The 13,047-nt window shown below is 42.7% G+C and overlaps 2 protein-coding genes across 2 annotated transcripts; both read right to left on the bottom strand.

Moving 5' to 3' along the window:
- Window positions 1-1,151: 1,151 nt before the first annotated feature.
- Window positions 1,152-3,910, bottom strand: T265_05260 (hypothetical protein; the record flags this gene model as incomplete). Its single annotated transcript, XM_009170229.1, has 2 exons — window positions 1,152-1,370; window positions 2,879-3,910. The coding sequence occupies 2 exons, from the start codon at window positions 3,908-3,910 to the stop codon at window positions 1,152-1,154; spliced, it is 1,251 nt and encodes a 416-aa protein (XP_009168493.1).
- A 2,064-nt stretch (window positions 3,911-5,974) lies between these two features.
- T265_05259 (hypothetical protein) lies at window positions 5,975-9,901 on the bottom strand (the record flags this gene model as incomplete). The annotated part of the gene is made up of 3 exons (XM_009170228.1): window positions 5,975-6,104; window positions 6,237-6,348; window positions 9,811-9,901. 3 exons carry the CDS (start codon window positions 9,899-9,901, stop codon window positions 5,975-5,977), a joined length of 333 nt encoding a protein of 110 aa, XP_009168492.1.
- Window positions 9,902-13,047: the final 3,146 nt, after the last annotated feature.

The following is a 13,047-nucleotide window of genomic DNA, read 5'->3' as shown; positions in this document are numbered from 1 at the left end:
ATACTTCTGGTAAAGGAAAATTTCCGTTACAACAAATAAATACTTAAGTCATGTCAAGCTTTACAAAATTGCTTGCTTTCGTTAGACTTAACCAGCAGAATTTGGTCAGTTAACTGGTGTTTCACTTGGACAAACTACACTGGAGAAAGTGGAGATATCCCAGTCCATTCGACGAAAAGTTCATGGCAGCTACGGTATTTTGCAGTATTGTGACTTGTTGTCCCAAAGCCTTGCAGCCTGGTTGAACTTTTTGTGAAGGTTCGGTTTTCTCATCATCTAAAGTGGTAGTTGCCGTTTTTCAAGGCTGATGATGTGACTCCGACTGGTAGCGAAGAAATTACTACTAAAATTTCTGGCTTGATGAGAAACTTAACGAGCATTTATTGTACCTGAGCTACGGACATTATCCTCCATCCAGTAAAATTAGTTCATAACTCAAACGTATAGGTGACAATATCAGTTCTTTTATTCGGCTAAGTAATCACTCTAAATAAACATGACGGACCGGTTTGGGACGTTGAGTGACCTTAGTTGGCGATTTGTCGTGTAAATCTTGGTAAAACAGGCCGTGAAATGCAAAGATCCTAAAAGTAAATATCTACTATAACAAGATTTTGCAAATCGGTAGAAACCGGCAGGTATCCCACCCTGAGGCAATCTCGATTAGTCGGAGTTCTTTTTCTGGAATTTAAGGTATCCTTTCTGTAAAACAAATTTTTCGCTCTGTAGAATGACCCAGAATTTCTGGGTGATGCAAGCATCTGAGAATAGGTAACTCCACTTATGGGAAATTCCGTGCGGCTTCAGAGGCAAAACAGTTTGATAATAGCCTGCGAACCGAATCGCCGAGCCTGGAGCTGGTAGAGACAAACACACCATTAACTTACGACAAATCGCCGGAAACATTCGATGGTGAATGCCTGCAGTTCATATTCTAACCTCTGTTATATGTGAACGCAGATTCGTTTCTATGATACCTGAAGGGTTTCAAAAGCGTAGACTCTCGTTTTTATACTACGCAATTAGTTACAGGCCGTGGGCTATCGACGAACTTTCAGTGACCATATGAGTAGTGTGCTACAAATATGCATGTATCGCGATATCTAGAATATTGTGCCAACTGAAACATGAGGCGGCCTAGTGCAGCACATTCAGTTGCCTGGAATCATCACAAACGGGAGATTCAGCTGGAATCCGAGTGAGTCTCTCGCGAAAACCAAAATAGTTTGCAAATGAGTGTATTTCGCTAACTTCGTGCAATTTGATTTCAAGTAGAATATAGGGTTGACGGAAACTCTGGGACTGCGCCTACTTGATGAGCCCAAAGGAGGGCGAAACAGGTCGTGGGCTGTCAACGAATTTTTAGCAACCTTTCGAGTAGTGCATTACAAATAGTCATAAGTTACTCATTTCTGTGCAAACTCAAATGCGGCCATTGAAGCGTGTTTTGATAAGCGATTTCCACTTCAGTATGGCTGACTCTTCTGTTAAGGAATTTCGCTCTCGATAACCGGAAGTAAGCCAAAAAAATGTCATCTTAAAAGAATTTGTTAGAACTTTACAAGGTACAGTTTTTCCGTCGTGCCGATAAACCTCACGTGCGAGTTGGCTGTTCTATACAAACCCCCCGATAGGCTATATAGATACGATGGTGCGATTTTCGTATAATAATAGTATTCTTGCTAATTCCTGCTTTCCAGTGGTAAGCAAACCGGAACCAAATCGTCAATATTTAGGAACCGGGTTTTCACGGGACTAAAAGAGGATATTCAATTACTTTCATAGGGTTAATGTCGTAAACTAATAAGATAACATCTTGAAGGAATTCGATACATGAGGAGCGAGTAATAGGAGGTATACGTGCATTGTACACTGCTTGGACATATGGCCTTTCTAGAAACAATGTATCTAGAATTCCGAAGCTGAACATGGTTACCTAAAGACAGGAATATACTTCACAAATGTTCCAGTTTCTAAAAGACAACTTTATTTCACCTACGAAAGCCGATTACAGATTCTGCAGTGTGATTTTTCTCATGCAACAGCCACACTGAATACCGATTAGCTGTCACGTTCTCAGACGAGTCAGGCCCAGGATCACGTACAAAGCATTCAATTGATGAAGATATTTGTATTCTGAGATTTCTTGCCAGAATTCTCCAAGTTGAAATAAAGATTGAAAAACAAACATGCTTTCACTGCAATATGAAGTTTGTCAAGATGATGGCAGCAAAGCTTTGCCTAATCAAGTTCAAACTTGTCTGATGTGCCCTGTATTGGCTTTTAAACCTTTCTTCTATGTGCACCAGAAAAAGCCTGCTACGTTCGATTGAAACATAACGCGATAAAATAAAATCCCAGATTTCAATAATATCCACACTTCACACTTCATTTTTTCCCACCATCTAAAATGACACGGTTCTTCCCTTTGTTGGACTGACTACTTATCAAAAGGGATTTACGAAGCCGTTCTTTCCTGTCCATATTATTCGAAATACAACGCAAGATTGTGTACAAACACTGGTTTACTAGCAAGAGTATAACTCGAGTGAAAAGAATATGCCGGAAGGAAATTAACAACGTTACTTTTGTTCCCGTAGCTCAACGTGAAACCAGACAGCAAACGGTTTCCCAGTTTGTTTGATAAACATGACAGCAAAAAATGATCAACATCTGTAACACAGATGGCCTTCATAACTGGAGACAATGCGCAGTCGTTCATGCTTTCTGGCTGATAGTGAGTAAAGCTCGGCGAGCCTCACATGTGTTTCCTGAATATAACTAGCTAAGGCTTAAATTCTTCGTTCGCTGATTTATTCATTGAAAGACATTTTTCTCTCTTTGATGCATGGCTCATAGTATGCCAAAGTTGAATCACGTACTTATGAAGGCTGAGAAACTTTCTTTGAACAACAGAACGCACCACGGGAACTTGGATAATTATTACGCAGTTGTTGGCCAACTCTCGTAGAAAGAATACTGCCCACAGCAAATAGACGGTGCCTCTAGAGATCTGGATGATATGCCCCCTTTGCTCCTCTTTTCCAATATTCACGAGTGAATCAAAAATAAAAACAGTTCCCGGCATTGTGAAAACGACGTAGCATGTGGAAAGAAGGAACAGTGTAAGGGATGCTCTTAGTTGTTGGAATTCGGTGGAATGTTTCCCAAGCTTACCGCGTTTGCCGTACATTATCCTTATACGGCCATAAAATAGCACGTTCAAGGTCACGATTACAAATGGGGGTAAGATATATGAAAAGAGCTGCTCGATAACCAGTGATGCAGTACGGTCTTTCCGATACCAACAAGCGCGCTGGCTGCCTAGAGAAACCCAGGTAATACTCGATGACGTAGGTAATATTGTAAGGGTAGTGAACAATGAGGCGGTTCCCACCGCCATCCAAGCATGACGGTTTCGCAAGTGCATCGTTCTGACTGGGTAGAAGATGGCCATGAAACGATCCAAACTGGCTACTATAAGAACATTTGAGTACAACGCGAAGAACCAGTTGGACACCATACTGGTGGCTGTACATGACAGTGGGCTTATGTGTCGAACATAGAAGTAGATTGTTCCATTTGTAGCGTAGGGAAGACCTCTGGAGGGGAACAGACGTATCCAGCCAATCAAAATGTTGCTCACCCAACCGGAAATGAGCATGCATATCAGATAAATTAGTGGTCGAGTAAGATGTCGTGGTTTGCTTACGATAATTATGATTATCATTGTGCTTCCAACAAGACCAGTTCCACATATAATCGGTAGAATATAGGCACAGATCCATCCGACGACAGACAAGAGAGTACATACCATACGATCCTCTGCTCCAGATTCCTGAGTTAGTTTTTCGCATGCTTCGAGATATTCCCGCGGATTAAATGGGAGGTTTGTTGTTGGATTTTCCATATTCTGTCCTTCGTCTGCAGGCTACGCACTTTTTCGATATGCACTGAACTAAATTCGACACACCGTTTGTTTACCAAAAATTTGAAGGACTACCATTGGAGTTTCAATGATTCCGCCCACTCATATTCAGCCCCTTATTTCAGGGAGGATTCGTAGCCTATGGTTGACTATATTCCCGTAACTCATCAACTCCCATTAACTCACTGTTTGTAGTAAAATAAATAAAAACGTCTTCCCGGCTCTTTTTATAAATTTCTATCTTTTTAAAAATTCATTTATCAAGCAGCACAGGGTACGTTGATGCTATTCATATGTCGTTGCTTATCATTTCAATGACAGAAAAAGTATGAAAGCTCGGTGGGTCGCAACACTCAATCAACAATGCGGGACATATTTCGGAGAAACTAAAACACGTAAGCATCGATCAGGACGAAATAATGGTCTCATTTGATGTGAGCTCACTACTCACGTCTGTGGACCTGGATTCGGCTAAGACAACTGTGGCCGAATTATTGGACAACAACGGCACGCCAACTGGATCACTGGAGAAAGGAGACCCCTGCAGATTACTCGAATTATGCCTGATCACACATTTCGAGTTCAACGGAGAATATTATGAACAACTACGAGGGGCACCAATGGGATCGCCAATTTCAGGATTCGTTGCCGAAGTCACAATGCAAAAGTTGGAACAAATTGTGTTGCCCGATATAAATCCCAAAATATGGATCCGTTACGTAGACGATACATTTGTGATCATCAAAAGGAGCGAACTGCAACGAGTGAGCCAACTGTTAAACAACGTTTTTGACGACGTCAAATTCACAACCGAGGAAAAAAAACGGAAAACGGACGTTCCTGGACGTCCTTGTCACTAGATTGCCGAACGGACAGCTACAAACTGAGGTCTACAGAAAGACGATACATATGGACCAAACCCTCAGCTACCACTGCAACCATCCAAATTGCCACAAACAAAGCTGCGTTCGGACACTTTTCAAGCGGATCGAGACACACCACAGCACAACAGAATCCAAGATCAAAGAAGAAAAGCCCCTATACAGATTGTTTCAGAAAAATGGATACCTGCGAAATTTCATCTGGAGAACACTCAGGAAGCCAAATACGATCAATGCAACAGGACAAAGTGCAAATAAGCGAGTCACACTCCCGTACATCAAGAACACCGCTGAAATGACGGCAAGGCTCTTACGACAGCACAATATAGTGGTCGCTTACAAGCCTACGAGCACTCTAAGGAAGACACTATCAAGACCGAAAGGGAAACTAGATCCAGTGGCGAAGAACAATGTCATATACAGGATCCAACGCAAGGACTGCGAAAAACGGTATGTAGGACAAACAGGAAGGAAGCTCTCCGCCAGAATACATGAACACAAGCTCGCCACTAAGAGGCACGGTCAGTCCTCCCTCATCTCCGCACACAAAGATCAGGAAGGACACGAGTTCGACTGGAGCGGCGTCTGCATATTGGCCCAAGCAAGAAGGAAAAACGAACGCGAATTTATGGAAGCATGGTACTTCACCGAAGAGGCCATCAACAAACATATCGAAATTCATCCCATTTACCAGAGAGAACTCCAGAACCACCGAGCCTAGAGCTGCAAAATCAACCAGACGAGGAAATCATAAGAGAAGGAGGAAAACGTCATTCAAACGAACATATCAATTGGATTTGAGGAAGCGCCCAATCAAAGCACCAAATCAACCGACGGACGAAGGGACACTGACCGCTACGATGGAGAATATAGGGCGGCACAAGCAACCAATCAAACTCAAGAACTTCAGAACACAACGCAATACAAACCGAGGCCGGAGATAACAAACTACTAAAAACAGAAGGCGTGAAGATAACCAATCGACACAAAGGAACGCAGACCACAACGCAACAAAGATCACAAATGGACCAGTAGATTCACCAAATTTGTTACACTTTAAGTAGCCAACCACGTCAGAAGATAACAGATAGCCCTCGAATGCTATATAAACGCACGCAGGCAAGGAAGAAATACCCACTCAACTGCGCACTGATGATGTCTCCTCTTATGGTGACGAAACGCTTGCAAACCAATTGCCAAGGTCGGCGAACAGATCAACAGCCACCTGATCAACAATCAATAAAGCTCGAGTATATTTCGAAAAACTCAGTTTGAGCTGCCGATATATGTGAAACCTAAGAATAGAATACTTTCGTACAGAATTCTTTGATGAGTCGTAGCCAACCTCAGTAGTCCTTAATTATGCTGACCTACCAGCAAGTTGTTGAAACTTCACCGATCTGGTTGACCAATCTGTGAAGTCATACCTCTTTGTCGAACGAAGAGACATTGGTTTAGTTCGATGGCCAAACAAATACATCCGAACAATTTTAAAGGCACTCGGAAATAAATCCAGATTGCCTCGACTGAACAAATGTGCTAAAAACCATTGCATTCGATATGGTCTTTGCGCCGTCAGTCGAAGAGTGTGGTGAACAAGAGATTCTGCTGATATTCTGTTGGGTCGAAAGGTAAAACCAGTTTTATTTGCAACCAAAGGTATTTCGCCAGTGATTCACCTCCTTCAAAAATAATTGAAAGGTATGAGCTACTGCCAGTAACGCAGCTCATTTCTGAATGAAAGTATTGCCGAGCCGTTCCCAGTTGAAGCGATCCAGGAAGATTACACTACTTTCCAATACAGTGCATGCAAAAAGTTCATCGCTGATGCGCACAAGAGAGTGAGTTGAGGATGGGTGATCCAAGTGAGGGGTCCCAGTGACCCCTGGCCAAACTGCTTGTACCTGCAGACAGTGGGTCTTTAAAAAGGCCAAATCGCGCTTCTCCGATAAGACGTCATCATTCTCGATACCGCGGTTCAGACTTTTGAGGGTACGGGGAATAATTCCGAACGCAAACCTACATTTTCTAAGCGCAGTTTATGTCACGCTTCTATTGCCTATCAGCTTCAGCTTGAGATTGCCGTTCACCTTGAGAACACAACCTAATTCTGACCATGAAATTTGTGGGCAGAAGTGATAAGTTCTTTCCGCTCTGGAACACACCGGTTAATGCTGAGCTTGTGAAGCTGCTGATCCGTGGTCAATTGCCCATCTCAATCAACACTGGATCTCATCGTTATCAGCAGCTCTTGCTGGTCCCAAGAGAACTGTATCAGCAATAACCAACTATGATGGAGTGCGCATATCCCGCTGAATGTTGGAACCTCCAACAATTGACAGAGAGCGCCGACAGAAAAATGAATGAATGACAGAAAAATGAAAAATGAAGATGACTTTCGCGACTGAAAGTAGTTTACTCCATTCCAGCTGCTCCTTAATTCATTTACAACAACTTCATTCTCAGATAAGAAACTGAAAAATTTTAGGAGCAGTTGACCCCATCAAGCCGACGTCAGCGAAACCACATGAATCTTGATGAAATGTCACACGATTTCCTCATTGACAGCGGGAGTCCAAGGTGAAATTGTATTGCGTCAGCACAACAAAATACCTAATACAGACGGTCTCTACACTACACTCTTTACATGTGATGAAATTCATTGGGCTAACCCAGCGATTTTGCTTCAGAATATCCTAAATATAGGCAGACTGCCTGAAGGATGAAACTCTCCAACGATGACTCTAATTTGTAAAAATGGTTGAAGAACTGCAACATATTAGCCGTGCCTTCCAAGCTCCTCTCAATGACACACGCAATGACAGTGTGTGGCGACGAAATGTGTCCTTTCCAAACTCTAGAGGTCTCCTTCCTTGGCAAGCTCACTGCTGAGTCTACCATATCAAGTTGTGTCTGATGAGAATGCCCTCTGATGCTGTTTCCATTAAACTTTGTAATCAGTGTGCTGCTTGGGCCTTCTTTACCTGCCCTTATCGGCCTATCGGCTGAAACACTACCAGTGTTTGTCCAAGAACAGTGATATATTTCAAATAACCTAGCAAATTCTGCTGAACTCTTCGGAGTGCACTGCAAAGTTTGAAGTGCTCCTGGAAGACCGGATGGTGAAATTTTCAAGCTCCGCTCATAGAGATGACGTACAAGTAACAACAATTGTTGCACCGTCCCATTGGCGCAACTGCACCAACTTTCGTTTACCGATCTGGTTGAATCGGAAGAAGATGCAAAATGGACCTACTTGCTGCATTCTATTCCCAACATCGGTAAGGTTAAAGATTCAAGCTTTTATTTTCACCAATTTCCTTAGCAAAGTTTGCGTCTAGTCAAATAACCTCGACCCTAATAATATGACTCATATGGTCCCAGAAAATTCTGTGCACTTTCGCCCTTCTTGGGAATCATCAGGTTAATCTGGCTTTCCATATTTCACCCTAATTTCTGTTTAGAACTCACTGCCGGAACAGTATAAACAAAAATTGCAGCCGAATTTCAGCTGAATACTTCATAAGCACCTACATCTAATCATGTTCTGTATACAGCTGTTTGGAATATCCTCATGCATGACAGCTTCCCGCTTAACCTATGAGTCCTTGGCCACGTCTTCGTACGCACGATGAAACCAACGAGTTATTAGTGTAACGGTGATAATACTGATGGGGGAGACATGTGAGTAGTATGTTCCCGTATAAATCCGCTTTGCGTCTCTTGAAAATTGAGATCTGTTGCGGAATTTGTGGAGCCGATTTGTAGCATTCGCTTGGATTTGTGCAACGGTCAATGGATATTCAAGAAAGTTCAGAAAGACGCGTTCAAAGAGAAGATGGTTATTCAGTTTTTGTAAACAAGATGCATATGACAGTTTTGTTTCCTGTCCAATAGTTTGTAACTGTCCAGCTGGAAATTTCTAATAAATAACTTCGCAGCGAAGGCCTTTCTCCTTTCGTGAGTATAAGTGAAGCGGGTTAAAATAATATTGTACGATAGAGAGTATTGAACGCTCGACTGATTTTCCTGATCGGACAGTTTGCTAGATTTAATCTGAAGACCCTGGTCGAAGTTGTTGGTGAGACGGATTACGTCGACCTTATCCGTTGGAGTAATGTATACATCAGCGGATCCCAGATGAGCGAGAAGTGATATTTGCCAACGTAACCTCGAAGACTAGCTGGAATAATCTTGAGCCAGCGAAATGACATATGCCGTCTGCAGCAAAATCTACCTAGTCTAATTAATTTACCTTATTTCACGAGATAAGCCGCCCATTTCTCGTTTTTTCTGTACTGTGGCACTGTGGCGTCTGTCATTAAACGTCATCGCTAGTAGTTAAACCACCTTTTATGGCTACTACGAATTGTATATTAATATCCAGATGCCTACAATGTCACATTTGAAGTTTGCACCCAGTTATTTCTTTACTTCTCTTCTTTCCACCTGAAGACGTGCGCCATATTTTCTTTTGATTCTATTGATGAGTTGTTGATTGCAGCCGTTCAACAGCATCTGGATGCAATGCTTAGTTCCGCGGCAGAACATCTGCTATTCATCATTCCACATCAGCTTGTGAAAATCAGTTGCCTTTCTTGATAGAGTTAGTTTTACAATCCCGTTTGAATCCATTATCTCCGTGTAAAAGCTTAATCTGTTGTTAGCTAGTTGTCCAAACACTGGAAAAATCACTGTTCGCCAACCGATAGACCGTGTTTCTGACGTCAGGCCTTCTTCTGATTTCAGTGCAGGCCTATCGGATCACGATTCTTTTTGGCCAGTGTCGATATAAGTTAGTGTATTTGTACGCAAACACACTTAAGTGCATCGATCCATGTCCTAGGGAACCAAAACTGCGGCAACTTTACTCAAAGTAGTTTTTTGACAATAAAAATCTACTAAGCTCGATCAGCCAACTGAGATTCCGCTATTTTCCTTTTAAGCAACAAGTAAGAAAGACCATATTGGGTGCACAACCATTAACCCACCGCTACGCACAACTACGGGCTGATGATGTCACCTCGTTTGGTGATGAAACGTTTGCAACCAAGTTGCCAAGCTCAACGAACAAGCTAACGACCAAGAACATGAATGTTAGCGAAATACACTCATTTGCATACCTATTCGGTTTTGAAGAGACACTCAACTGGAACCCAGCTGAATCCCTTTTTTATGATGCTTCCAAGCAACTGAGTGCGTTGCACTAGGCCGCTTCATGTTTCGGTTGACACGATATTCGAGATGTCGCGATACATTATATAGACTATTCATAAGGTTGCTGAAAACTTTTCAACAACCTAAAACCGGTCTCGTTCTTGTTGAGGCTCATTGTGTGAACGCAGTTCCCAAGTTTCCGCCAACCTCGCATTCCGCTTGAACCCAAAATGCTTATGAATATCATGAACAAGAAATTTAGCTGGGTTCCAGGTGGGTCTTCGAACAAAATTAATCGGTATGCAAATGAGTGAATTTCGCTAATTCTCCGAAACAGTTGACGGAAACACATAGGTTATTTATGTTTGCTTAACAAAGCCAGTTAGTTCTAAACGGTGGCTTGTTTACACAGGCAGGAATTGTCTTCTAATCTACCTGGGCATTTGGGCTTGTGTTGATTACGGCCGTTACCAGCGGATGACGTCAGTAGTCGGATGCCATGTTTCCCGGTGAGTTATACGGTACTGAGTTCAGATGCGGAATAGATTTATTTCCTCTGATCGTTGGCTGCCGCTGAATTGGGCTTGTACGAAGACACCACTCCACAAAAACGCAAGAGCAACATCAGTAACATAACATATGTGACGTCGCCTACATGTGCCACCAGCCAAGCAATTATTAGGGCCATGTCCAAATCTCTTGAAACAGGTATTTATGTTTTCATCTAATTAAATTTGATTAACGGCTAAATTCTGATGGGGCGCTGACGACTAGATAAGCAGTAAACCCACTCTGTGCTGCCAAAAAAAACCAACTATCCGAAGGCCCATGAACGTGGAAATTGAAAAGCACCTTTCTTGTCAAAAAGGTTTTAAGCTCACTTACAAACGACGAAGCCCTAAATTGTACCCAAAGTTCTTGGAGGATTCGTGATAGGCTGAGTTGCGTTCGGACCATTATTCTACGAGCCGGTGCACTGGGAGAGTTACCAAGCTGTGAACACCGGAGTACATCTTTGATCCATCTTCCATCCATCCCTGGCAGATTATCGGGTGAACATTTTAATAAATTTATAGAATAGGTCCAAACAATTGCGAGCCTTAAACAGTTTACGAAAACGCGACCCAGCCGTAGGCTTAAAATGCTTAGGGTATTTGGGTCAAACAGGCTTCTTTGGGTACCTGAAGTCTCGAAATGATCCAAACACGGAACTGTGGTTTTATGGTCAGAGGGCCTAGTGTATCAAAGTACGCCCGCACTCCTTAAAGGCCACTAAAAGAGGCAGCTCCATAGTTCAGCACTTATTGATCAGAAAGAACCACGAACTTTTGCTTCGAGATGTCCTAAATCAGTTAAGAAATGTCGGTCTATCCGAGTTCTTACCCAAAACTCAAGGGATGTATTAGCAAAGGACTGAATCTGGATACGATTGGTGACAGCCATGGCGACTCAAAAAGTGCGCAGAAATAGGAAATGGACAGTACAGTATTGTGGGTAGGCCATTGCAAAAAAGCGATGCTTACTTACCGAAGGAAGGTGCGGAGTGGACAACCGTCTGACAATGAATTAAGGGAAGTCACCCACATGGTTATACAAGTACACATTGGTAAATAACTTATCACCAAAGAAACTTGCTCAACGAGCTCCCCTTTCAAAGGCAAGTTTTGATGAGATTTTGGATGAGTAGTGCCCGTTGGTCACCCAAATATCCTAAAACCGGTCTCGTTCTTGTTGAGGCTCATTGTGTGAACGCAGTTCCCAAGTTTCCGCCAACCTCGCATTCCGCTTGAACCCAAAATGCTTATGAATATCATGAACAAGAAATTTAGCTGGGTTCCAGGTGGGTCTTCGAACAAAATTAATCGGTATGCAAATGAGTGAATTTCGCTAATTCTCCGAAACAGTTGACGGAAACACATAGGTTATTTATGTTTGCTTAACAAAGCCAGTTAGTTCTAAACGGTGGCTTGTTTACACAGGCAGGAATTGTCTTCTAATCTACCTGGGCATTTGGGCTTGTGTTGATTACGGCCGTTACCAGCGGATGACGTCAGTAGTCGGATGCCATGTTTCCCGGTGAGTTATACGGTACTGAGTTCAGATGCGGAATAGATTTATTTCCTCTGATCGTTGGCTGCCGCTGAATTGGGCTTGTACGAAGACACCACTCCACAAAAACGCAAGAGCAACATCAGTAACATAACATATGTGACGTCGCCTACATGTGCCACCAGCCAAGCAATTATTAGGGCCATGTCCAAATCTCTTGAAACAGGTATTTATGTTTTCATCTAATTAAATTTGATTAACGGCTAAATTCTGATGGGGCGCTGACGACTAGATAAGCAGTAAACCCACTCTGTGCTGCCAAAAAAAACCAACTATCCGAAGGCCCATGAACGTGGAAATTGAAAAGCACCTTTCTTGTCAAAAAGGTTTTAAGCTCACTTACAAACGACGAAGCCCTAAATTGTACCCAAAGTTCTTGGAGGATTCGTGATAGGCTGAGTTGCGTTCGGACCATTATTCTACGAGCCGGTGCACTGGGAGAGTTACCAAGCTGTGAACACCGGAGTACATCTTTGATCCATCTTCCATCCATCCCTGGCAGATTATCGGGTGAACATTTTAATAAATTTATAGAATAGGTCCAAACAATTGCGAGCCTTAAACAGTTTACGAAAACGCGACCCAGCCGTAGGCTTAAAATGCTTAGGGTATTTGGGTCAAACAGGCTTCTTTGGGTACCTGAAGTCTCGAAATGATCCAAACACGGAACTGTGGTTTTATGGTCAGAGGGCCTAGTGTATCAAAGTACGCCCGCACTCCTTAAAGGCCACTAAAAGAGGCAGCTCCATAGTTCAGCACTTATTGATCAGAAAGAACCACGAACTTTTGCTTCGAGATGTCCTAAATCAGTTAAGAAATGTCGGTCTATCCGAGTTCTTACCCAAAACTCAAGGGATGTATTAGCAAAGGACTGAATCTGGATACGATTGGTGACAGCCATGGCGACTCAAAAAGTGCGCAGAAATAGGAAATGGACAGTACAGTATTGTGGGTAGGCCATTGCAAAAAAGC

Source organism: Opisthorchis viverrini (genome assembly GCF_000715545.1).
Source record: "Opisthorchis viverrini unplaced genomic scaffold opera_v5_97, whole genome shotgun sequence".
In the NCBI taxonomy this organism is placed as follows: Eukaryota; Metazoa; Platyhelminthes; class Trematoda; order Opisthorchiida; family Opisthorchiidae; genus Opisthorchis; species Opisthorchis viverrini.
This window is presented reverse-complemented; position numbering and strand designations above follow the sequence as displayed.